Source organism: Momordica charantia, assembly GCF_013281855.1.
Source record: "Momordica charantia cultivar OHB3-1 chromosome 6 unlocalized genomic scaffold, Mcharantia_2.0 BLBB01000006.1, whole genome shotgun sequence".
Lineage (NCBI taxonomy): Eukaryota > Viridiplantae > Streptophyta > Magnoliopsida > Cucurbitales > Cucurbitaceae > Momordica > Momordica charantia.
Genome location: NW_028275164.1, coordinates 15,326,017 through 15,352,163, shown reverse-complemented (window position 1 = coordinate 15,352,163; position 26,147 = coordinate 15,326,017). Strand labels below are relative to the sequence as shown.

Here is a 26,147-nt window from a genome sequence, read left to right as displayed (position 1 = left end):
CGACCTGAATAGCAGAAAAGCGGTGCGGTAGAAATTAAGTAAACAGCAGCAGAATCCCAAGCGGTGGCCCCAAACAGCAACAAGCGGCACCGTCCCAACGGCAGCACACGGTGGCGACCACAAACGGCAGCAACCGACGATGCGGCAGCAACATTAAATGGCAGTAATCGACACCGGCAGCACGATGATAACGTACAACTAAATCTTCTCTCTCTCACAAAGGGAATTTCAATTCTCTCCCCATTTGAAAAAGGAAATTTCAATTATCCCCCAATCAGAATAAGGAATTCTCAAATTTCCTCTCAATTCAATTTAATTTGATTGGAAGAAGGAAAGATCTATGGGTTGAAGATGAGAAATTTCTAGGTTCAATTAAAATTTCAAGATCAAAGATCTTTTAATTTTCTATTCAACTTTAAGACGGAAACTAGAAAATTTCGTGGGTCTCTCTCCAATTTCAAATCTCTCCTCTCCAATAATTCCTCCAATTTTGAAGAAAATATCTGGAAAATTACAAATAAATTCGCAGACTCCCTCTCTCTAAAAAAAAATCGAAACCCGACTCGACTCGATCTGGACCCGATCCGGATGAAACCAAAAAATTTCGAGTTGATTTCAGTTTTACCGGAAACCGAGCCGACCTGATGAAACTACACCTATAGTTTGAGCTCCGATGATCCAATAATCGTTTATTATTGTTATATAAAAGCTTATTCATAGCTAAGAGCATCATGAATAATCCATATCTGAATGTAGGTCCCACTTATTGAAATGAGAAGAATCCAAAACATGATCTAAATTTATTATTGTTATAGAATCGATAACTTGCAATAAAATAAATACAAATAGAGATAAATGTCAAAGGAAAAGATCTACAATACAACCCCTCCCTCTTTCGCGCTTCAGCACTCATGCATTAAAGAAAAGAAAAACCCCCTCCATCCCATCGATTTTGTACTATTCCAAGAAAAAAAAAACTCCAAAAGAACAAAGGAAGAGAGAATAATATAGAATAAATTTCTCAAATTAAATTAACAAGTACAGAAAGAAGAATAGAAGAAGAGAAATTAAAAAAATAACAAAAAATAGCAGTGTGAATGTGAAAATGATAATGGAAGTGACGAGAGAATTGGAAAGTTACGTAAATAGGAGAGAGAAATATGATTTCATGAGTGAGTTGAAAACCCAATCTTTTCCACGAGATTTTTTGTCTTTCCATTTAGCCTATTTCCATCTTGACATCTTGAACCAAACGGCTCTGGAGATTAAAAACAAAAATAAACCAAAAAAATAATAATATCAGCTTCTTCTATCTAATCCAGTGGCTGACACTGAACACGCCAAATTCTCACTCCAATGGCTTCTCTTCATCTTCTTCTTCTTCGACCTCTCACATCTCTCTCTCCCCATTCTTCTGCCCCTTTCTTTTCCCAATTTTCTCACCCCATTAGTTTCAGATCCTCCATTACCAACAAGCCCCTTCCATGCAAACCCCTCAATCTTTCATTTGCCCTCGCCGAATCGGACTCCCCCAAGTCCTTGGACCCCGAACCCCAGCTCCTCCTTCAACAACTAGCCGTAAGTATGGCCTTCTACTCGATTTCGCCCGCTGAAATTCCTGAAACTCTCTGTCTATTGTTTATGTGTGGTGTGATTTTGATTTTGTGTGCAGGACTGTTTTGATCTCGCGCGAGATTACTTCGAGAAGCTTCCCCGTGATCTTCGTCTTGATGTGAGAAGAACTTTTGATTTCAATGTGTTTTCTTTTACTGTTGTTGTGTGATTTGGGTGCTCTGTTTTTGATGTTCTTACTTCGTTTTCGGGATTGAGAGTGAATTTCGATAATGTTATTTGATGTGTGAAGCTCAACGATGCTGCTTTTGATCTTTCGAATGGACCCGTTGTTGATGAGGTACTTTTTCTGTGCTGCTCGCTTGTATCTTGCTCGTTGAGGCCTGTTCTTAACCATGTTGTTTTCCTTATCTGATTTTAACAAATGATGTTTATTAATGATTTCTTTACTTTGTATTTAGAGCTCTAACCAAATTTTGAGAACTAAGCTGCTCGTAAACTACAAAACTTGTCCGAATTCAGTCGGTCACAATTCTTAAATAATATTATTGTGTGTGATGTAAGCACTAAACTGACGAAGTTAATGACAGTAATCTATTAGACACGAAAATTTAGAAACATATAAAAACTTTTTAAGGCATAGTGATTTTATACACAAAAGCTTGAAAGTTGCAACAAAGGATGAATCCTTTTTCCTTCTCGCAAACTGCGGGAGCGCACAGGAGCGAAGCCGCTTTACGAGTTTACAAAGGACTTTTTTTTTCTGCTGAGCCATATCTTGCTTTGTGGGACCAAGTGTGGCTGCCCTTGCTCCCATCAAGTTGCTGGTCGGAATCTATTAGAAAATTTTTAAAATACAAATTCTAATTACACAACCTTGAACGTTTATGGACGAAACTTGTAATTGAACCGAACAAAAAAAAATTATTAGGGGAAAAGGCCATTGTTAACTAATTAACAGCCATAATTAGTTGGCACTCTCTCTGGTGCACATGCTTATTTTGAGTGTTGATTTCTCAACTATTTCTTGTTGTAGAACTTTCATGTTAGGATGAACTTTTTGATTTTCGAATAGGAATAAATGTGAATTATCTGCTATAAACAGAACTTGTGTTGTACTGAAAATGTTGGATTTCTGATTCAGTGTGGCCAAGAGATGGGAGAAATATTGTTAAATCTTTCTCGGGCATGGGAAGTAGCCGACACCTCTACTTCACATGCCTTAGTAAGCAAGTTCCCGTCGTTGGTGCAATCTTTGACAGACAGCAACAAGTCAGGCAAGAATAGGACTCAAGGAAATTGATGCTCTAAGTATTTAGTGGAGAAATAAAATGTGACTTTTGTTTGGTGTTTTTATTTAGGATTTGGCAAGCGTTTGATATCTGCAGGAAGAAGGTTCCAGTCGATGGGACAGTACGGTCAGGGCGAAGTACAGAAGGTAATTTATAGATTAGAAAGTATCTTTGCATGATCAAAGTTTTTTTTGGTTGTAAGAAGTTTTAAGGGGTTGATGAGGTAGCCCTGAAGAACAGCCTTGAGATTGCATAGAGATTGTGCTCACTATCTATTTATGGTTTTGTTAGTCTAGGAAACACGGTTAGTATAGGTTGCATTGAATAACGAGTGCGTGTCCAACACGTGTCGATACTCTGATACTCTTATACTTTTCGAAAACTTGTGATCATTGTGGTGTGGAAGAGCCTCATGGAGGTGGATTTGGGGTCTTGAAACGGCGTGGGAGAGCGGCGTTTCATGGGTGCGGCGGCACTGGTGGCGGAGCGAGGTTGACGGAAGCCGCAGGAAGCACAGTGATGTTGGCCTCCGCCGCTGGAGTTGAGGCACAGCATCGAGAAATGGGGTTCCAACACAATTCTTTAACCAGATTGCTCCTCATAATGATGGAACTGGAAGGGAACAGAGAAAAATGGCGGCCACAGAGGAGAAGGCAGAGAGGGAGAGCTACGAACGTTTGAGGAGACATTTTCTAAATTTTCTTCTTTTATAGAAAATGTGTATTTAGTAAATGTGTCTTTGCCATGTCCGTCTCTTAGATTTTTAGAAAATAATGTGTCGCCATGTCTATGTCATGTCGTATCAATATCTCGTGTTCATATGTTGACACTTTTATGCTATATCTTCCTTCTCGATCTTTTAGTTTTGTTTTGGGAAGGGGACTCCTCAACCTATTCTTAGGCTGTTCTTTTGTTTCCTTGATCAATGAAAATATCTTCCTTCTCGATAGAAATATCAAGACTTTGATGAATAATTTACACTATGCTCTACACTACACTAGGTTCTACCCTGAAATTGACTTCCACACAAATTTTATAGTTCACCTCAATACAATAAAAATTTTATCATTCAAGTTTTTTCCAATTTTCTTGAGAGTTTTCACAATTATAGATTGCCAAAGTAATGATTACAACTGGAAAGCTTCTGTCTGCAACCTCTGCTCCTAACGTAGCTGAGCAGCTGAAGAATGAAGCCAGAATGTTTAAGGTAGGTAGGAACTCTACATTAGATTGAAGGTATCTTTTTCAGATTTGAACCTTATTTAAAGTAATATCACATTACCACTCCATTCTTCAGTTTGGAGAGCTTCAAGTTGAACTGACCGCAGATAAGGCGAATATCGGTGCAGCAATCGGTTTTGTTTTTGGGTAAACATCCCCGTTTAACTAGTTTCTTCAATTTTTTTTATTCATTGATGAAAAGGCAAAAATATACCTATTTATGTTTCTAATGTGTAAAATGCAGAGTAATTTCATGGCAACTGGGTCAGGGTGTCCAGAGCATTCCTGAGAGCTCTCTGCAGTATGCAAATGACAATGCTTTACTTCTTGCAAAGGTACTTTGAACCATTAATTTGAATGCTATGATTTTGACTTCTTAAGTTCAATGCTTCCTTGGCAATTTTTAATTTGACAATTTATATATTACAGTCTTTGAGAGGCGCTCTACTTGCGGTTTCGTACTCATCGGCGGTCTTATCTGCCTTCACCACTGTGGGGTTAATATTACTTGGAAGACAGCTTAAATCAAAGGAAGAGTAAGCCTGTCCTCTTTATTTTTCTCTTAACTCTGTAAATGTACTCAAGAAAATGATTACTGAAAATGGTGTGAGTTTTTGTGTACATGACAATAATCTTACTCAATTTTTGAACAAGAGTGGCTGATATTCTCTTGTTTTACCTGGTATATAACAAATTTAAGTTGTGCAACTACTTGATTGTAAATACTTTCTACCATGTTCATTGTAACAACCTCTGTTTCATTACAATTGGAAATATGTGTATTTAGAGAACATACTGTACAGTTGAGAAGTTAAGAGTGCCATTTGGTTTGTTATGAAATTTTTTTGATAATAGACAAGAACAATCTGATAAAGGAAGTAAGATTACAAACTGGACAAAATAAAGGAGCATTAGTTTATGAAAAGAATTTGATATATTAAGGTAGGTTGAATGTGTCATTTTATTTTGTTTAGTTGTCCAGTTTATGCTGCCATCTGTCTGCTACATTGTATTAAATCTGCCAACATTTGTCCAATGTATATATCGTAACATCATTTAATTAAACTACATAGAAATCTAAAGTTCAAGGACGGAATTAGAGTCTTTTATAATGACTTAGAACTATATAGATGCAACCATCAAATTTCGAGATTAAATACTTCTCGTTGTTCTTATGTCTGCTTGATTCTGCAAGGTCTTGTATGGTACTTTGTCAATTTGCACCGTGATAGTGATTTTTTTTTTGGTAGATAATTTCTTTGTTTAAGCTCTTGTACAAGGTTAAACTTTGAAGTTTGAATAGTAGTGGTAGTATGTTGGTGGCTTTTTTTCTTTTTTTTTTTGGTGAAAGAAACAATTTCATTGATGTATGAAATTACAAAAGCCCATGAAGGGGATTACATGAAGCACTTCCAATTGGATAAAAGGGGAGTGTAGCTATAGTTGTGAAATAAAGGAGAACATTTACACCATGTAACAACTAGAAAGACTATAGCCTCAAAAATTCTATCAAAAGAGGAAGAAAGGTCGTTGAAGGTGCGCTGATTCCTTTCTCTCCGAAGGATCCAAAAGAATGCTCTAATGAAGTTTAGCCAGAGAAGCTTCTTTTCCTTTCTAAACGGGTGACCTGCAAGGGTAGCTTCTAAGAGGAGGGGTGGATCGATTGGTAAAGCAGTGAACCATGCAAAGTTGTTTAGGATGTAGTTCCAAAAAGCACCTGCAAATTGGCAGTCAACGAATAGGTGTTGTTGCGTCTCTAGGTTAGTTTTGCAGATCACACACCATCGGGGAGAGAGAGCCATGTATGACATTCTCCTTTGGAGTTTGTCACAAGTGTTGATTGTTTGGTGGCTAAGCTCCCAAAGAAAAATTTTTACCCTTTTACGGTAAGAGTCTTTCCAGATGCTATCATAAAGGCTTGTAGTATGGGTCGGAGCTGGATGAGTCATGTCTTTGATAAGAGAGCTGGTTGAGAAGATGCCGTTTGTTTCTAATTTCCATAACAGAGTGTCAGGCTCCATAGTCAACTGAGTTGTAGAGAGTTTATGGGAGAGAGTTGCCCATTCCACAATTTCTGCATCCTTTAGGTTCCTTGTTAAGCGCAAATTCCAGCCACCGCCATCAGCCAACCGAAGGTCACGGATGGAGGCCTCTTTTTTCAAGGACAAGGCATATAGAAGAGGTGAATGGTGTTCCAAAGGTTCATTGGTCAGCCAAGGTACTGTCCAGAAGGGAATATTGCTGCCATTACCTATTTTATATGTCAATCGATCAAAAACTAGCTTTTGTGTTTTGAGAATCTCTTTCCAATGCCCTTTTCCAGATGGGTGGGTAGTTGTAATAGGTTTGAGGGACCATGATGAGCGACCATACTTGGCTTCAATCACCCTATGCCATAGAGCCGACCTCTCTTTAATGTACCTCCAAATCCAGTTGGCAAGGAGGGCCTTGTTTTTCTGCATCATATTGGCAAGGCCCAATTCCCCCTTGAGGAGCGGCTGCTGTGTAATATCCCTTTTGACCAAGTGTAAACTTGGGGCTTCCTTAGTACCTTTCCAGAGAAAACTTCTAGAGAGGTTGTCTATTGTGTCTGCTACTTTTGTGGGCATAGTGGAAAGTGAAAGGTAGCAGGGTTTTCAAGGCGCAAGGCGCACCTCAAGGTGACAAGCCTCCTTATCGCCTTCAAGCGAGAGGCGACAAAAAGGCGTTGCCTGAGTGAAGTGAGACACACTTATAAAATAATAAAATAAATATTATCTATAGCAATTTTATATATTAAAAAATACTTTAGGTGAAAATATTTGGTGTAAATAAATTTTAACTTAAATAATTAAGAAAAATTATAAATTATAAATTTAAAAAGAAATTAATAAAATTAGTGATTAAGTAGAATACTAAAATTAAATAAAAAATTAACTTAAATAAAAAAAAAATTATTGCCATCTTTGCCTTTTGCTGGATAAAATTGCATGCAATTAGTGTTTAGGATAAAATTGCATGCAATTAGTGTTGCATGCCTTGAAAACGTAAAAGGGAATAGGAAAAGTCTCGACCAAGCATCAAATCCCCATATCTTTTATTCTATTTTTTAATTCTTCTTCTACTTCTGCTTTTCCAATTCTTCTTTCCTGATTCTTCTTATTCATCTCTAATTCTTCCTTTCCGAGCATCTACGTCGCCTTGAATACACGTTTATAGGTGAAATTAAATATTTTGATTGTCTACGAAGAAGGAGAAGGAAGGCTTGATGGCTTCATATCGTGCAATGAGTGGGGGCAAAGGTGGCAGCAATGGCAGCAAAGGATGAAGTGACGGTGAAGGAGGAAGACTTTCGGGTGTGGGTATTTCGATTTTTGGGTGTGGGTTTTCATCTTTTTGGGGCTTCTTTTGTGGGTTTTTTAAAATTATAACGAAAAAAAAAGAAAAAAAGGAGTCGCCTCGCTTCAAAGAGGCGCTCGCCTCACCTTATGGTGATGGTGCCAAGGCGCACAAAGGCGCTCGCCTTGACGCCGTTCAAGACGCGCCCAGGCCAAAGTGCCTCGCCCCTCGCCTTAGGCGAGTGCCTGGGCGTGCCTTGAAAACACTGAAGGTAGTAAGTAGGGAGGTTTGTTAAGGTAGCTTGGATAAGTGTGTGCCGACCACCTTTTGAAATGAAGGAATTTTTCCATGAGTGCAACCTTTTCTTCACTTTCTCATAGGGTCCCAAAAAGAGAGAGTTCTAGTCCTGCCATGAAGGGGAAGACCAAGGTAGGAAGTAGGCCCAGATCATTTTTTGCAAGAAAACTTAGCTGCTATGGTAGAGAGCTCACTGTCAGCTAGGTCAACTCCCAATATTTCAGACTTCTGTTTGTTGGCATTAAGCCCTGATGCTTCTCTAAATGACCGAATGACATTGAATAAGTTGTTGAGGGAGATATCGTCACAAGAAAAGGATGGTGTCATCAGCAAATTATAGGTGGTGTATGTTCAAAGAGTTGTCTCCAAGATCAAAGCCGCTAATGAGATTGTTCCTAGCTGATAGAGACATGAGGCCGTTAAAGACATCAAGCACTATGATAAAAAGAAAAGGTGACAAGGGGGTCACCTTGTCGGAGGTCTCTGAAAGCAATGATTTTCCCCCTTGGACGACCGTTTATAATGATGGAGAAGTTTGCTGAAGATACACAACCCCGGATCCATCTTCTCCATGTATGACCAGATCCTTTAGCTTCGAGGACAACATCTAGAAAATCCCTGTCAACCTTATCAAAGGCCTTCTCAATATCCAGCTTAATGACCACTCCCTTCTTTTGCTGTCTATCCCAAGCCTCAATAAGCTCATTGGCGATTAGTGATGCATCAAGAATTTGTCTTTCAGCCACAAAGGCTGTTTGTTCATTTGATATGGTGCGAGGCAGCAAGTGTTTTAATCTTTCGGAGAGAACTTTTGCTAGAATCATGTATAAGCAAGAGATGAGGCTAATAGGGCGGTAATCCCCTACTTGTCTAGCATCGATCTTCTTTGGGATGAGACAAACATAGGTTTCATTGAGGCTTGCATTGATGATCCCGTTTCGAAAAAAAAAAAAATCTTGGAACACTCTCAATATGTCATCCTTGAGAATGTTCCAAAACTTTTTGTAGAATTCAGCAGTGAAGCCGTCCAGTCCAGGAGATTTATTTGTCCCTAATCTCTGACAGCTCTCCAGATTTCCTCCTCTATGAAGGGTTTCTCAATGTCGAAACTTTGTTGAGGGGTGATCGGGCTCCAGTCTAGGTTCGGTGGGAGAGTTCTTTGGCCAACCTTCTTGGTGTATAATCTGTCAAAAAAAGAAAGAAATTCTTTTTCAATATCATTTTCTTGTAGGAGGCTCACTGTTAGAGGAGAGGATTTCTATAATGGTATTTTTCCGCCTCTTTGATGCTACTATTCGGTGGAAAAAGGAAGTGTTAATGCCCCCCTTATTTAGCCAATTGGATTTGCACCGTTGTCTCTAAAGGGTCTCCCCCTTTGCCACCATCTCAAAGATCTGCGCTATAATGGATTTTCGTTGAATATGCTGCACTTTGTTCATACGACCTTCCTCTTCTAAGTCATCTAAGATAGCTAGCTCAGAGATGAGCGGGCTTTTTTGCTTTTTTGTTGTGTGATGCTACCAAAGGTTGATTTAGTCCAAGTTTTGATCACCATCTTCAGACCTTTAAGCTTCTGGATGAAACCATGGCCTGGCCAGTTTTTCCACCATTACTCGATTATAGGAGAGAACGAATGATGTTGCATTCATGCATTTTCAAACCTGAAAGGAATGGGGCCCCATTTTGTCATGCCAAAAGACGGGTGTATGGGATAGTGATCTGATGTAGGGCGGTTTAATCGCTTGACAGATGCATTCTGAAATTTCAAGAGGAAATTAGCCAAAAATCTATCAATTAGAGTGAGGGTGGGGGGTCCCTAAAATCAGACCACGTGTACAGGCCGTTTGATAGAGGTAAGTTTTGTAGACCAGCGAGATCAATGAAAGATACCCCTGATGAGCCCGAAGTGTCTAGAGAAGTCCAACCAATGTCTTGGGAGCTCCAAAGAGATTTGGTGATAATACGGTCTATTCTCTGGAGTTTTGTTTCTTGAAGGATGACGATGGTGGGATTGTGTTTGTTGATGAGGTTTTTTATCAAGACTAGCTTATCCCATGAGCCAAGACCCCTCACATTCCAAGAGAGAATAATTATCTGATAGAGGAGGTCCCACCAGGAGGCTGCCTTGTATGGTGCTTGTCATAGTTGATGGAGGAGGTGGGCCAGCAAGTTCCTGCTTTCCCCTATTTTCTTTCCGGATAGAGATAGCTTTCTTGGCGATTTTGGTGGGTAGAGGGAAATGCCCATGCCCATGGTGCACAACCAAGGGACGACTACCTGTAGGTAAGTCGATGAGTGTATGGAGGGATCAAACAGGTGGGGGGAGGAGGCGTGATGTTCGGATCAGAGGGTAGAGGAGCAAAGCCTTCATTATAGTGGGAAGAGAAAGCGGGGGATGGGGGCTTGGTGGAGAGAGGGTAAGGGCTAGAGATACACTTATCGGAATCAGATAGAAGTTCCAAGGGGCTTGTGTTTGAAAACTGCTCATTTTTCAAACCTGCATGGTTGACATGATAAAATTGGTTCTTATCATCTCAAATCTTGATCTGTTTAATTTGGAATGTTCTTGTGTTTATGTCGATCCCATGATCGAGATATTATTGGAGAAGGCTGGAGCACTGTTGGAGGTATGATGAAGAAATTAGAGGATTTAGATGTATTAGAGAGAAATTACATGTATTTCGAACGATTTTTAGGAGGCATGTCTAATGGTTATCAGAGAGCAATCACATTGTGACGGTTAGATTCAATAATTTTTTCTCGTGACCTGAAATTAAAGTAATTTATCCGTTAGTTTTTAGGTAAATTTTCAAGGGGGGTTATTATTAGTTTAACTCATTATATTTGGGAGAATAGAACTTGTAACATTATTCTATTTGGGTTTAATATCTAATACTATATTGCAGTTTCTGTACTGTTATGAATTCCAAACTGCTAATGGAGCCTACAAAAGAGAAAGGGGTGAGTAGATATTCATCTTCAATGTGTTTATGCTATTAAGTATGGGCACTTTAGTTTGAATAGTTTGTCCGCATCTAGCACACGTCAAATGTTATGACATTGCAGTTTTTTTTTGGACACGAGTCGAATACATGTTAGTACAATAGATAAGTTGTACAAATTGATACGAGTTTAACATTTTGACACTTATTACTAAGACTTTTTTCGAATAAGCCAATTCATTTGGGATCCTGTAGATCCACTCTTTCCTATTCAAAGATCAGCAGGGAGATGGATACAGAAAGGAAATAGCGATGGCTGATATATCCATTTCGTTAAGACTAAGATAATACATTTTGAGGGTGAGATGTATTTATTTTTTAAAGCATATAAACGCAAACTTATTAACTTCAAATGTTCGTTCAAAAATAACATGTAATTTATAAAGAAATGTGTCCTAGTCTTGCTTATTTGTGCCTCGAACTTGAATTCTATAATGATAGTCAACACGACCATAGTTCAACAGTAAATAACATTCACTCTTTCCCTTGACGCGGGAGCTTCAAATTCTCATATTCCACAATTATTGTATTAAAAAAAAACTTCACCTTCTACTAGAACGATTATTCAGTAAACAAAGATGAGTACAAAAACATATCAAAACTTTTAAAGTACTTTAAAATATTTAATACAATTTTTCAAAACTTTCAAAACAAACTAGATTTTCATAAACAAAGTCTTCAAATAAGATAAAATTTCCAATAAATCAAAACAAACTTTCATTCTTTCAAAACAAACTTCCATTCATTCAAAACGAACTTTTAATTATTCAAAACAATCTTCCATTCATTCGAAACAAACTTTCATTCGATCAAACTTCAAATCCTTCAAAACAAATTTTCTTTCAATCAAAACTTTCAAAATTCCTTCTAAAACATTTGGTACAACTTTCAAACTTTCGAATAACTAAATCATTCAAATATTCAAAATAATCTTACATTCATTCATACTTTCAAAATCAGTGTGGAAAGTTGCATTATTTAGGTAGCTTACAGAACATATGTGGTTACCTGTCGGTAACACTAGTAAATCAGAAGCTTCTATCAGAGTTGTCGAATTAATATCGACCAAAACAGAGTTGTCGAATTAATATCGACCAGAACAGAGTTGTCGAAATAATATCAACCAGAACAAACAAAACGGTTACTTAAGTGTGAGGCCATGAGAGTGAATAACACAAATCTTCCCAAGGAATGCCAAACCACAAAAGTGCCTTCCCACAAATGAGCCAGAAATCCCAATTCCAAATTAGGCTACTACCCCAGCAATGGCATATCCGGATAGCCCATCAAATTAATCAAAATATCTTTCAAATAAAATGCAAAACAAATACTTACTTTCAATATTAAATTAATTCAAAACATTGAACTAATTTAAAACAAACTTTATCAAACCTCCGAAACATGATTTCAAATATTTCACAAATAAACAAAATATCAATTTCAAACCTTTAAATAAATCTAAACAAAATTTTATCAAATCATATAAGAATAATTCAAATACTTTGCAAATAAACGTAATATCAATTGGGAATATGGTAAATTACTTACCATATTTTTCGAAGTGATATGGTAAATCACTTATGAAGGGATATGGTAAATTATTTACGAAGGGATACGTAAATCATTTACCTTTTTCAAAAATCCTTTAACTTCTTCCTTGATAGTTGTCAACTTAGAGATCTAAAAACAACCAATATCCAAAATCAATCCTTAAATCATATCTTGGATTTACCAATTACTAACCAAATCTTATCTACCCAATTTTTCCATAAACCAGATCTGAAACCTGGGTTAAAAAGCCTCTAAAATCAACAATAACAACTTTTAAATTACAAGAATCGGTATAAATTAATACGAACTAAATTTACAAAAAGTTTCTCAACAAAACAAATTTAAAAGCCTTATAATCAATTGAAAATTTGGGGATTTTAAATCTGGAAAATTTTCAGTTTTATAAAATAAAACTTCCAAAATTTTGCATAAAACAATTAACAATTTACTGATTTTTATAGAAAAAATCAGATCCAAAAACTGTATAGAAAACCTTTAAAACTTGGTAAAAACATATAATTTTTCATGTAAAAATGATAACAAACTATAATTTATAGGATATAAATAGGTAAACTTTTTATGCAAAAAGAATGCCAAAAAACAGTCTCATAATGGAAATTTTTAGGTCCTTAAAATCTTTTATTTATAAAAACAAAGATCTCAAAACTTTTCCCAATAAACTGAATTAAAGAACTACAAATCAAGAAAAATAAAACTAAAACAAGAAAAAAGCTTACCGATCTTTGAGAGAAAATACCAAAATTATTCTTCTTTTCTTTTCTTTTTCTCTCATAAAGATTTAATAGAACTTTTTATTTTATTTTTTTAATTCTAAGAACAAATTATCTTTTAAAAATAATTTTTAAAACAAAAAGGTTTATTTTGAGAAAATAAAAAAAACCAACTAAAAAAATATATATATTTCGGTTGTTACAAGATCAGAGAACACATCTCACACCCTTATCAGTGGAGATTCGAACCAATAATTTACAAGAGAGATACAAATAGGTAATCATAAAGTTATATAAAATATGTTTCTTTTTTCAAAATTCGATGTTAACTCCAAATGGTGTTCACAAAAATATGGTGGTTGTTTCAATTTATCTTGGATTTATAGGGAAAATGAAGCCAAAATTCCATTTATAAACATTGCGTGTGTCTTTATACTACGAAGAAAAACTTGGAAATTGAGAGATAACTTTTACATAAAGTTGAGGAAATTAAGGTGAGTTCTTATCTATAGTGTAGGCGTAGAAAGCAATTAAAAAAAAAAAAAAAAAAAAAACCAAAGCACTTTAGGATAACAATAGAATTGGCCTTTTGTGGGTTGTTACTTTTCCCATAATTTAGTCTCTCCTATTTTTTTTTTTTCATTTAAAAAGTTTCAATTTAGCTCCATATGTTTTACTATTTTTAAATTATCTACATTTCGTCAGTGGATTTTAAATATGAATAATGGTAAACCTACGTGACCTAATACTTAGAGACGAGGAATCATGATAATTAAGAGATGAAAATTTATAATTCCTCTTCCAAATTTCGAACATGTTAGTATAATTTTTTATTTTTATTCTTTTAAGTGGCTTAATTTCTTCTCCAAAATTTTACCAACTCACTAGATATGATGCCACGAAATTGTTTTAGTACCACATAAGTACATACTGCTTCCATTTACAATTTGACAATCGTTGAGTGATATATTACAAATACCTTGATTTGATAAACAATAGAGTAATATAGAAAATTTTCCAGAAAATTTTTATGTTTTGTGTCAAACTTATTATTGACCATATTTAACATTTATTTACAATAATATTGCCTTTTTAGACTTTCGTGAATTCTTACATTTTTTCTTTCGTAATTTAGTCTCTATTGGGAGTCTGAGACGAATCTATGTAGGGACCAAGGGACACATGAAAACTTATTGGAAAAAAAAAATGAAGAAGAACATATGTTTGAAATTTTATTTGTTAGGGGTGAAATTATCCTATGGGCTTTAAGTTTGGCCGGTGAAATGGGTATAACTACCTGGGGCATTAGATACATTTTCGTCATCCCACTTTTGGACTTAGCATCACAATGATGTGTAGCTTTGTTTTGTGTTCGGGTGCTTAGTAGAACTTTGATTACCAAAATACGAATCAAAATTCCCACCTCAACATTATAGTATTATAATTTTTATTTTAATTATTTAAGTTATTTATATAAAAAAAATTAATTTTACTCAAAAAACATTACTAAATATTTCTAGTTTTATTATTATTTTATAGTTATATAGATAATTCAATCATATTATATTATAGACAAATTAATATTAAATTATGTATATATGAAGTCATAATTTTCAATATTTATTTTACAATAATTTTAGCGTTCATACCCAATAAACTTCATACCATACCTAATGATCTGTGCCTACTAACCTAAACTTCTTGATTCGCTATTGATTCTCTAGGTATCTTTTTTATTTATTTAGTCGTTACTGTTTAAAAGGTTTCAATTTAGTTCTATAAGTGTTCCTATTTTTAAAATATACCTTTTTCGTCAATGGATATTTGAATATTAAATGTAGATAATGGTAAAACTTACCTGATAGAGAATCAACATAAACTTAGAGGAGGGATTATGACAATTCAGGATCATTTATTTTCTGTTTTTGATTTTTCTTTTTCAAAAAACATAATTGTTTGGTAACTAATTCAATTTTATTTTCTATTTTATAAAAATATTTTAAAAAGACTATGTAAATTAAAAAAAAATTAAATGCAGTTTTTTTTTTGGGTTATGATGCTTTAACTTTTTCTTTCTTTTAATATATTTCTCTCTCCAAAGAGTTTATTTCTCGCCCTAAATCCTTTTATCGAAATTTTAAAATCCCCTCTAAATTTTTCATCTCTAGAATATTTATCAGTATCTCTCTAAATTTTCATCTCTATATATTTACTAGTATCTCTCTGAATTTTCATCTCTATATATTTTTATTTCTTTTCATTTCTATATATTTTTTATTCTTCATTTTTTTCTAATACATAGTTCAATTTTCTCTCTAAAAATTTAATATTTGCCTAAAATTTTCTCTTTCTCAAATGTTGTTTTTTATAATTTTTTTATAATTTTCTTTTCTTCTCTAGGAAATATTTCCATCTTTTCTCTATCTAATATCTCTTTTGAAATTTTCTTTTAATGCGTAACTTTTTTTATTTATTTAGTTTTTTTCTCTAAAAAATATATATCGATTCTTTTTATTGTCTAGATTTTATCTCATAATAGTTTTTCTTTTTCTTCCTTTTATCTTTTGCTCTCAATTTTACTTTCTCTCAACTTTTTTTTCTTTTTTTTTTTAACTTTTCTCTCACTAAATTTTTTCTATTTCTGGCTCTAAGTCTTTTAAATTTTCTCTTTCAAAAGTTTCTGTATTAGGAATGACAAAAATCTCTGGGTTACTTCTCAAGGAATCTAGAATGCATTTCCCTCAATGTCTAGTTCTGACCCCAATTCTATTTTTTTTAATAATGAAAATGTTGGGGGCAAATCCTGGCCTGCCACGTGTCATGATCGCAAAGGTGAGTTGGTTAAACACGCGAGCGAAATGGAGAAAGCAGCTCCAAAATACACAGGTCGGCAGTCAGGGTAGGACCTCTAGTGCCGAGCCGATCTAATAGAGAGTCCGTAACAATGTCTCTTCCGTACCCGACAACACGCCGTGATTTTAGGGTGTGTCAGAATCCCTGTCAGGCCCAGTTTCTATAAATAGAAACCCTAGCCTTAAATGCAAGGTACGCAATCCTAAGTAGACTCGGCAAGTTAGCTCGGACTAGAACTAACTGGCTCGTCGGAGTGCTAACTTTGTTTTGCAGGTCTCAAGAACTGTTCAAGGAAGGTGCGGACCATTGGCCATAGCTCGTCCTGAGCATACCGATCTAAATCGTATCCGAGCTCAATCAATTTCGGGCTCAAACATCTAGCGCCGTCTGTGGGGATTCGACATATCTAGAAGTCAGCCTCACCTTTTGCAATCTGAGCCAATGGCCCAAACCCGCTCCCAGCAGTCACGATCTCAACTTTCGCCCATCCGCTCTCCGATGAGGGATGCGGTCACTTCCCGAGCCCATCCACGCCTCACGTATTCTCAGGTGGCAGGAACTCCCGTCGTCAGACAGCAACCCCACGCGGGGGCGGTCAAGGAGAATGGAGGTCGGATCCGATCCAGTAGCGGTCCGGGATTTCCACCTCGCCCCAGACCAGTTCCCGCCACTGCAACCTTAGAGAAACAGGTTGCCACCCCGCGCACCCCGCCTCTGCAGTTGGGGAAACATAGGTGCACGCTCCGGGGCAAGTGCTGATGCGGGCGTGGACCTCGTCAAGGTAGCCGACGTGATCGCCGAGCTCAGGGAAGTCAAAGCAAGGCTTGAGGAGGTCGAGAGAGGCAGCGAGGTGTCCGGCTCTTCCGTCTCCAGGGATCCCATTCGAGGAAAGGGACCGATGCATCCTACCCAAAGAACGGAGTATCAGTTTCGACCCCGCAGGGAGGCCCGAGCTGGAGCACCCTCGCGAAAGCCACAACGAGTGAGGACAGGCAGTGCCCTAGAAGCACAGATTCACGACCACCCTCGGCAGGACGATCGAGTCGAGGGCCGGCGCCCGAGGATCTGACCAATTCGGACCCCCTTGGCATCTTTCGATAACTCCAACGCCCATCCAGGCCGAGGTGCCGAGACGCCGAGGCGACGAGTAGTGGCTCCCGAAGATCGGGAGTATTTGGTTGACGATGAAGAGGAAAGCCCAGTGGTCGACGTTCAAGAGAGGTCCTCCCACGCTGACCATTCGTTCCGATCTGAGGTGGACCTCCTCCGGGATCAGTTTCAAAGGGAGATAGAAGATCTCAAGCGACAGTGCAGGCCTGTGGATCCGCATCGCGTGGCCGAGCAAGAGGAACCACCTTTCTCCCAAGCGATCTTGGATGCGCCTATCCCACCGAGGTTCAAGGATCCAGTCATGAATTCTTACGACGGATCTGGAGATCAGATCTCCTATGTAGAGGTGTTCGAGGGGAAGATAGATTTCCTGGCCGCGAGCGATGCTATGAAATGCCGAGCATTTCAAATAGCCTTGGAAGGCTCGGCAAGATTGTGGTATCGACAGTTGAAGCCCCGGTCCATCGACAGTTACCAACAGTTGAGGAGGTTGTTCATCAACCAGTTCTCAGCTTGGCAGTTGTTGAAATTGCCACCCTCTCACCTCGGAACAGTAAAGCAACGGGACAGCGAGTCCCTAACAGAGTACATCGCTCGATTCATGGACGAGCAAGTCAAAGTGGTAAGTTGCACCGATGACATCGCCATGATGTACTTAACCACGGGCTTGAATGACAGGAACCTAACGATAGAGTTTGGAAGCCGACCACCGGCCTCCCTGAACGAGATGCTCGCTAGAGCTCGCCAGTACATCGACGGCTTGGAGTTGTGGAAAGCCAATGGAGCTCGGTGGAGCGACCGTGGTAAAGATCGGGACCAAAAGTCCCCTCCTCCCAAGAAGCAGCGCAGCGACGGCTGGAGCTCGTCTCGACGGGCCGACGACAGTAAGAGTAGAGGCCGTCGGAACGAGAAAGCCCCTTCAGACCGTCGGGGGCCGAAGTTCGACAAGTTCACTCCGTTGAATGCCTCAATCGTGGAGATCTACGCTGCAGCCGAAGACACCGACCTGGAGGCACTTTTCGCAGCCCCGGAAAAGCTCCGCCGACCTCTAGGGAAACGAGACAAGCGACTGTACTGCCGATTCCACAAGGATCATGGCCACGACACTTCACGCTGTTTCCACTTGAAGGAACAGGTCGAGGATCTGATCTGGAGGGGTTATCTAAAGAAATACGTCGGCAGGCGTGAAAGGGTAGAGCCAAGAGGGTCGGCTCTGGAGGAGAAGCGAGAGAAGTCGCCGCCGTCGAGACGGAAAGAAGATCGTCCCGCCGTCATAAATACCATCCATGGGGGCCCGAGTGGGGGACAGACGGGGCAGAAGAGAAAAGCTCTAGCTCGGGAGGCGGCACACGAGGTCTGTACCTCGTATCCCAGGGAGCCTGTAAAGCCGATCTTATTCGATGACCAGGACGGCGAAGTAGTGCACATGCCCCATAACGATGCCCTAGTAATCGCCCCACTCATAAATCATGTGAAGGTGAGAAGGGTTCTTATCGACGGTGGAGCGTCAGCCAACATCTTATCGTTCTCGACCTACACGGCCCTGGGGTGGGAGAGGAAGCACTTGAAGCTCAGCCCGACGCCTTTGGTCAGTTTCGCAGGGGAGTCGGTCAGCGCGGAAGGATGTGTCTTGCTCCCTGTTACCATTGGCGAGGGAGATCAACAAGTGACTAAAGTTGCAGAATTTGTTGTGATAGATCGGAGCTCCGCGTACAACGCCATAATTGGTCGGCCCTTGATTCATGATCTCAGGGCAGTCCCGTCTACTTACCACCAGGTCTTGAAGTATCCCACCTCGGCTGGAGTTGCAACAGTCCGAGGTGAGCAGAAGACGTTCAGAGAATGCTACGTCGCTGCGATGAAGGAAACAGCCACTTGTGCGGTGATTACGAGCGCGCCCAAGCCATGTGCCGACGAACCAAAGCCGAGCCGTGGCACCCCGGCTGAAGAACTAGAACTTGTCCCTCTGCTGGGGCCGGAAAGGCAGGTCAGCATCGGCAGCAGACTGGGGGCCGAGGTGAGAGAGGAGCTTGTCGGTTTTCTGAAATCAAATGCTGATGTGTTCGCATGGTCTCACGACGACATGCCGGGCATAGACCCAAGTATAATGGTGCATAGACTTAATGTAGATCCTAGCTATAGGCCCGTGAGGCAAAAGCGTCGGCCTGTCGACGTCGAGCGAAGCAATGTAATTTGTAAGGAAGTCGAGCAATTGCTACGAGCTGAATTCATAAGAGAAGTTCATTACCCCGCGTGGCTATCTAACGTAGTTTTAGTTAAAAAGTCCAACGGCAAGTGGCGCGTCTGTATTGACTTTACGAGCCTCAATAAGGCGTGTCTGAAAGACAGTTTTTCCCTGCCTCGGATAGACCAGCTCGTCGACGCAACGGCAGGGCATGAACTCCTCTCCTTCATGGATGCCTACTCCGGATACAATCAGATTCGGATGCATGTGCCCGACCAAGAGCATACCGCCTTCGTTACCGACCAAGGGTTGTATTGCTACAATGTCATGTCGTTCGGTCTAAAGAATGCCGGGGCGACCTACCAGCGGATGGTCAACATGATGTTCGCCAAGCAGATCGGACGCAACATGGAGGTTTATGTCGACGACATGTTGGTGAAAAGCAAGCAGACGAGCTCCCATTTAACCGATCTAACAGAGGCCTTCAGCGTGCTTCAAAAGTATCAGATGAAGCTCAACCCGAGCAAGTGTGCCTTTGGGGTCTCGTCGGGGAAGTTCCTCGGGTTCATGGTCCATGAACGCGGAATCGAAGCAAATCCGGAAAAGATAAGGGCTGTCCTCAAGATGGAGGCGCCAAGGAATGTTAAAACAGCTGCAGAGGTTGATACGGCCGACTTGCAGCCCTGAATCGCTTTGTGTCTCGCTCCACGGACAAGTGCCACCCTTCTTTTTCCAAATACTAAGAAAAAGGGTCGGTTCGAATGAACCGACGATTGCGAAGTTGCCCTAAGGCAGTGAAGCAATACCTCAGCTCGGCTCCCTTGTTGTCAAAGCCATGCCTCCCCCGGTGACTACTCCCTACCGTACCTAGCAGTGTCGGAGAATGCAGTGAGTCACACATTATCAGGGGAGGCGGAAGAGCGGCGAGCCCTGTTTACTACACGAGGAAAATCATTGACCGAAGTCGAGGCTCGTTACCCCTGTGTAGAAGAAGGCCCTAGCTTGAACCTCAGGCGCTAGCCTTGGTAACCCGACCCTCCCATACTTCCAGGCACACAACAAAATAATCGTCCCGACAAACTTCCCTTGAGGCAGATTTTCTACAAGCCCGAAACGTCGGGTCGCCTGATGAAGTGGGCACTAGAGCTCAGTGAGCACGACATCGCCTTCGAGCCAAGACGGCGTTGAAAGGTCAGGCAGCGCAGACTTTGTTGCCGAGCTGACCCCACCCAGGCCGGGGAACGATGTCCGCGACCAGTGGACACTCTATGTGGATGGTTCGTCCAATGAGAAAGGTTGTGGGCAGGTATGCTGCTCCTCGGCCCTAGCGGTCTTCGGTATTGAGTACGCACTCCAGTTTGGTTTCCGAGCTTCCAACAACGAAGCCGAGTATGAGGCACTGATCAATGGCTAAAGGTCGCCAGGGGGATGGGCGTGAGGCGACTTTTGATTCTCAGCGACTCCCAACTGATTGTCCAATCAGGTTACGAGGAATACCAAGTAAAGGAAGCTCGTATGGAGAGGTATCTGGCCAAAACTCGAGGCTCCTCACCCAGTTTGAGGACTATGTGATTCGACAGGTGCCGAGGTCTGAAAACTCCAACGCCGACGCACTGGCTCACCTTGCCTCGGCATACGAGACCGATCTACCAAGAACGGTTCGAGTTGAAATACTTCCTGAGTCGTCCATCGACCAACCTGAGGTGATGGAGATCGAGTCAGCTCAGCCTACATGGATGGACCCAATTAAAGGCTTCCTGGTCAGTGGCTCAGTCCTCGCCGATCCGAGCCAGGCCAGGAAGCTCTGACGCCAAGCTGCTTACTACCTGATGCAAGAAAGCAAACTCTTCAAGAGGGGATATTCCCTACCATTACTGCGGTGCCTCGATCCAGAAGAGGCGAGGTATGTCATGCGCGAGATTCATGAACGGGTTTGCGGAAACCATGGAGGAGCTCGGTCCATGGCCGCGAAGGTCGTCCGCCAGGGCTACTACTGGCCGACGATTAAGCGCGACACCAAGGAGTTCGCCAAAACATGTGACAAATGTCAGCGCTTCGCGAGCATTTTGAGACAACCCCCGGAGATGCTGACGCCGATCTCAAGCCTTTGGCCCTTCGCTCAGTGGGGGATAGATCTGATCGGCCCACTACCGATGGGGAAGGGGTAGTTGAAATTCGCCATAGTAGCTGCAGATTACTTCACCAAATGGGTGGAGGCAGAACCTCTGGCGTCTATTACCGAGGCAAAGGTCGTCAACTTTGTATGGAAGAGTATAATATGTCGGTTCGGTATACCGAACGCGATCATTACTGACAATGGAAAGCAGTTTGACGGTGCCCGATTTAATCAATTCTGTCAACAGCTCGGCATACGTCACCTCAGCTCATCGCCTGCCCATCCGCAGTCTAATGGGCAAGTTGAAGCGGTCAACAAGATCATCAAACGTGGTCTGAAGACGAGGCTAGAATCTTTGAAAGGTCGGTGGGCAGAAGAGTTACCAGGAGTATTGTGGTCCTACCGAACTACACCCCGCCGATCTACCGGTGAGACGCCATACGGCCTAGCCTTCGGTTCGGAGGCTGTAGTCCCGGCGGAGGTCGGCATGCCGACACCCCGAGTTGAGAATTTCGACGAGCAAGCCAACAGTGAAGCCCTGCTCGTGAATCTTGACCTCCTTGAGGAGAAAAGATCTCACTCCCAGCTCCGGCTAGCAGAATATCAGAACCGTATGGCTCGATACTACAACACCAGGGTAAAAGTCAGAACGTTCAAGCCTGGCGACCTCGTCCTCAAGAAGGTAATGCAGCACGTCGGAGCACTCGAGCCGAACTGGGAAGGTCCGTACAGAGTCCTAAAAATACTCCGACCTGGAGCGTATCTGCTGTCCGACCTCACTGGAGACAACTCCCCCACCCATGGAACGCCGAGCATTTGCGAGTTTATCATCAATGAGATGTATGTAATCCGACGTGTAATATCTCATTCATTAATGAAAGCCGATCTCCAATGACTTGTGCAAAATTTGACTTTATCCGTTAGTGTCGCCTACTACTACCAAGCTACGTCAAATGGGGGCCAAGGAAGACTACGTGGTATGACCTATGCTAAACGACCTACAATAAGTTATATTTCTACAAACACGCGAAGCAATGGTCAGCTCGTAAAAACTTGGTTATCCCAAACACACACCACCGAGCTGAATTGTTCGGCTTATGTAAGCAAGAAATTATGAAGACTTGAGAAACTCAAATAACGAGGCCAAACTAAAATTGAAGCTTAATTAAATTTCTCCAAGTTTAGGGACCTCGGAGAGAACAACTCGAGTTTGGGCGAAGTTTGTTTTCATTGAATTTAAAGTTTGATGAAGAGCCGAGGTATTGTTAAAGTTTAATTAAATTTAACAAGTATAAGGACCTTGGAATGAATTACTCGGATCTAAGCGAAACAACGTCATTTCATTTAAGCAAAAGTTTAAAGGAGAGCCGAGGTATATATGCCTCGGCTCAGTACAAATTTGATTAAAAAGAGAGAGGGGAAAAGCGAGAAGCAATAAAAGGCCGAAGCGATCTACTCCTGAGGAGGATCGGCAGGCTCACCGGGCCCAGCTTCAGCACCAGCAACCTCGACCTCTTTGCTGGCCTCAGCAGGACGGTCCACCCAGATGGACTCGTACTCTTGCTCGACAGCGGCGATGGCATCCTCCGAGCAAGTGAGGTCGAGCCTGTTGACGGCGTAGTACAAGCCCTTGTCTGCCATGTCGCGAGCTAGGCCGTCGAACTCGGGGAATTCTTTGATTCTCTTCTCCAAGTAGGCCCAACTCGCCAAGTTCTGTTGAGCCTCATTCCAGCCCTTTCTCTGCGGCCTCGGCTCGGCCCCGGGCATTCATCAGGTCGGTACGTGCTTCGGCCATCAAGGCTCTCGACCTATCAGCCTCGGCCTCTTTCTCAGCTCGCGCCTTTTCAACCTCGGCCTGAAGTTCAGAGATTCTCCGCTCATGGGAGGTGTTCGTCTCCTCCTCCTTCAAGTCCCGTCCGCCGAGCTCCAAGCTCATCATCGAAGCCGAGAGCCAAGCGTGATAGTGCAGCTGCAAAAGTTCGAGGTTAGATCGGGAAAGAGAAAGAAAAAGGAACGAAGAGTAGGCACGAGCTTACCTCCGCAGCAAGAGCTATGGTCTTTCTCACCGCCTCCGCAGCGTCCTCGGGCGCCTGAATGGCTCGTTCTGCCAGGTGAGAGCTCGAGGACCTCACTTTCGTCGCGGCCTCGTGAATACTGAGGCGGGAGAAAGCGAGCCTGAAAGGGAGTGGGAGCTCGGCGCCATGACCCCGACCATGTAGCGACCCCTCCTCTGAGTCGACCATGATGGGGGGAGGCGGAGATCGGGAGTTAACCTCCTCGGAGGGAAGCGTATCCTTCGCTCGCTTCTTCCTCACTAGAGGGGTGGACGATCCCTCACCCCCAGCGACAGTCTGTAGGGGCTGAGCTTGGAGGGCCTGGAGCTTCGCTAAGTTGGCCAGCCCTGGAGCCGGGACGTCGGCGCTGCCCGTGCGGTGACGAACTTGGGAAGGCGCTGGCGGAGCGGACGAGGCCGAAGCTCGCTGTCGCTTGGTGCTGTTGAGCGCGAGGAATTTAGAGGCCATCCCTTCAGAAAAGACGAGATTAGTTGGGGGGTTCCCAGTGAATGAGTTAAGGTGCCGAGAAGAAGTTACCTTCAGGAGCTTTCCTCTTTTGCGAGATGCGCTGACGAGGTTGGGAAGTTTTTTGAGCTCGTCTGGATGGTCGTGAAGACTGAGACCGCAAGAGAAGAGGTGGGAGTTGGAAACTAGCGCTTCACCCCACAGCGCGTACTTCAATCTCCGACCTTGGGCTCGCCTGATGATCTCCCAAGACTTGTTGCTGATCCTCGGAACGGGGGACGACAGAGCTGCAAAACAGAACCACGTCAGAAACGAAGGCGTGGAAAGTTGAGACAAAAACAAACCGACCCCAGCTCGCACCTAAGACACTCACCTACGTCTCCGAACTCGACTGGGACTTGGCAGGTCGGCTCACCCCCTCCGTCCCTCATAAGCCACTCGCTAGAGACGAGGAACCAACACTCCTTTCAGTTCTTGTTGGAGGAGGGGTTCTTAATCAGCTGACCTATGTTCCGCCGAGCTGAGAGGTAATACCGACCCTCTCCCTCGTTGGAGGCTTTGACGGTGTGGGTCGCTAGAGCTGGTCCACCGTGAGCCTGTCCTCATCCTCGTCTCGGAGGACCCACCACAGGACGTAGGTCCCGAGCACGGTAGACCATCCATTAGGGGAGAGTTGAGCTGGGGCGAGGTTGACTGCGCTAAGGAACCTTTGTATAAAAGGGTGGAGTGGAAGTCTGACCCCCCTGTGGAACATCTGGGGGTAGAAACTGACGAAGCCCGGAGGAGGGTCGTCGAGGTGTTCCCCGATGTAAGGCACCCTAAGCTCTACGGAGTTGGGGATCGAGTAAGTTTTGCGGAGCTCAGCCAACTTACCTACCGAGCAAGATGAAGGAGAAAGTTCAACTACAGGACCGAGGTCAGGGTTTCCTGAGGTCGAGGCTATATTGGGGTTTGCCGAGCTATGCTCGACGCAAGGGTTCCTTAAGGTAGAAGCTAAGGTCGGATCTCCTAAAACGTCATCTGAGCTAGAGGAACTAGACGACCTAGACGACGAATCCCTAGACGAGCTACTCATCGCCAGACCTGACTAGGAAGACTTAAAAGAACTATCTAAAGAAAGAGGGAGAGAGTACCTGACTTGGAAACGGCCGAGGTACACAAAAACTCAAAAGTGAAAAGTGAAAGACTTTCCCCTTTTATAGGACAGTCCGGAGGTACGAGAGCCGTTCGATCAAGGAAGAATCAACGGACAAGATTCGCCCATGCCAGGCTGTCTCCGTGACGACGCTTGGGTTCCCGAAGCAAAAGCTAGGGCTGACGACATCTATGACGTCACACATGCACGCGCGGATTCGACCTGTCTCCAGTTAGCTTGGAGGACTTCGCCAAGCCGACCTCCGCCCCGCCGAAGTGGGGGCCAATGTTGGGGGCAAATCCTAGCCTGCCACGTGTCATGATCGCAAAGGTGAGTTGGTTAAACACGCGAGCGAAATGGAGAAAGCAGCTCCAAAATACACAGGTCGGCAATCAGGGTAGGACCTCTAGTGCCGAGCCGATCTAATAGAGAGTCCGTAACAATGTCTCTTCCGTACCCGACAACACGCCGTGATTTTAGGGTGTGTCAGAATCCCTGTCGGGCCCAGTTTCTATAAATAGAAACCCTAGCCTTAAATGCAAGGTACGCAATCCTAAGTAGACTCGGCAAGTTAGCTCGGACTAGAACTGACTTGCTCGTCGGAGTGCTAACTTTGTTTTGCAAGTCTCAAGAACTGTTCAAGGAAGGTGCAGACCATTGGCCATAGCTCGTCCTGAGCATACCGATCTAAATCGTATCCGAGCTCAATCAATTTCGGGCTCAAACATAAAATATATTTTATCAACAATTTTACTAAAGTTTATTAATAAAATATTAAAAATTTTATAAAACTCATTATTTATACTGGTAAATGATAATTTTCAGTAAAATAGGTCTAATATATACGTTACTCTTTTTTATTTTTTAAATTCTAAAAATAACTAAAATTAAATTTTAAATCTATAGTTTTCCTTGCAAAAATCTTTGTCCTAGAACAGAGATTCTTTGACGTGGACCTCGATTTTTGGAATTGGACAATGAGGTGGAGATAAGAACTAAAAATTTATGTGAGGACGAAGGTAACGAGGATGTCCTGATTCTCGCCTCACCTCATTGTCATCTCTACTCTGTAATACAAAATTTTCTCTCTAGAACACCTCTTCAATTCTCTAACTTTTTAAAAAACTAAAAACCAAAATAGTTATAACATGTTTTATTTCTATTTAAAAAAAACAGTTATCAAACATATATCAATTTTGTTTTAAAAAAATATTGAAATAATGAAAAAAAAATAGAAAAACCAAA

The 26,147-nt window shown here is 41.9% G+C and overlaps 2 protein-coding genes across 2 annotated transcripts; both read left to right on the top strand.

The window, feature by feature from the left end:
• The first annotated feature begins 1,223 nt into the window (after positions 1–1,223).
• Positions 1,224–4,793, top strand: LOC111019592 (LOW protein: ammonium transporter 1-like protein). Its single transcript, XM_022295984.2, has 9 exons — positions 1,224–1,578; positions 1,673–1,732; positions 1,865–1,912; positions 2,717–2,849; positions 2,934–3,010; positions 3,976–4,071; positions 4,162–4,232; positions 4,330–4,420; positions 4,515–4,793. The coding sequence occupies exons 1-9, from the start codon at positions 1,357–1,359 to the stop codon at positions 4,623–4,625; spliced, it is 909 nt and encodes a 302-aa protein (XP_022151676.1). The 5' UTR covers positions 1,224–1,356; the 3' UTR covers positions 4,626–4,793.
• An 11,485-nt stretch (positions 4,794–16,278) lies between these two features.
• On the top strand, positions 16,279–19,819 carry LOC148210766 (uncharacterized). Its single transcript, XM_088125180.1, has 2 exons — positions 16,279–16,585; positions 16,956–19,819. Exons 1-2 carry the CDS (start codon positions 16,279–16,281, stop codon positions 19,817–19,819), a joined length of 3,171 nt encoding a protein of 1,056 aa, XP_087981306.1.
• Positions 19,820–26,147: the final 6,328 nt, after the last annotated feature.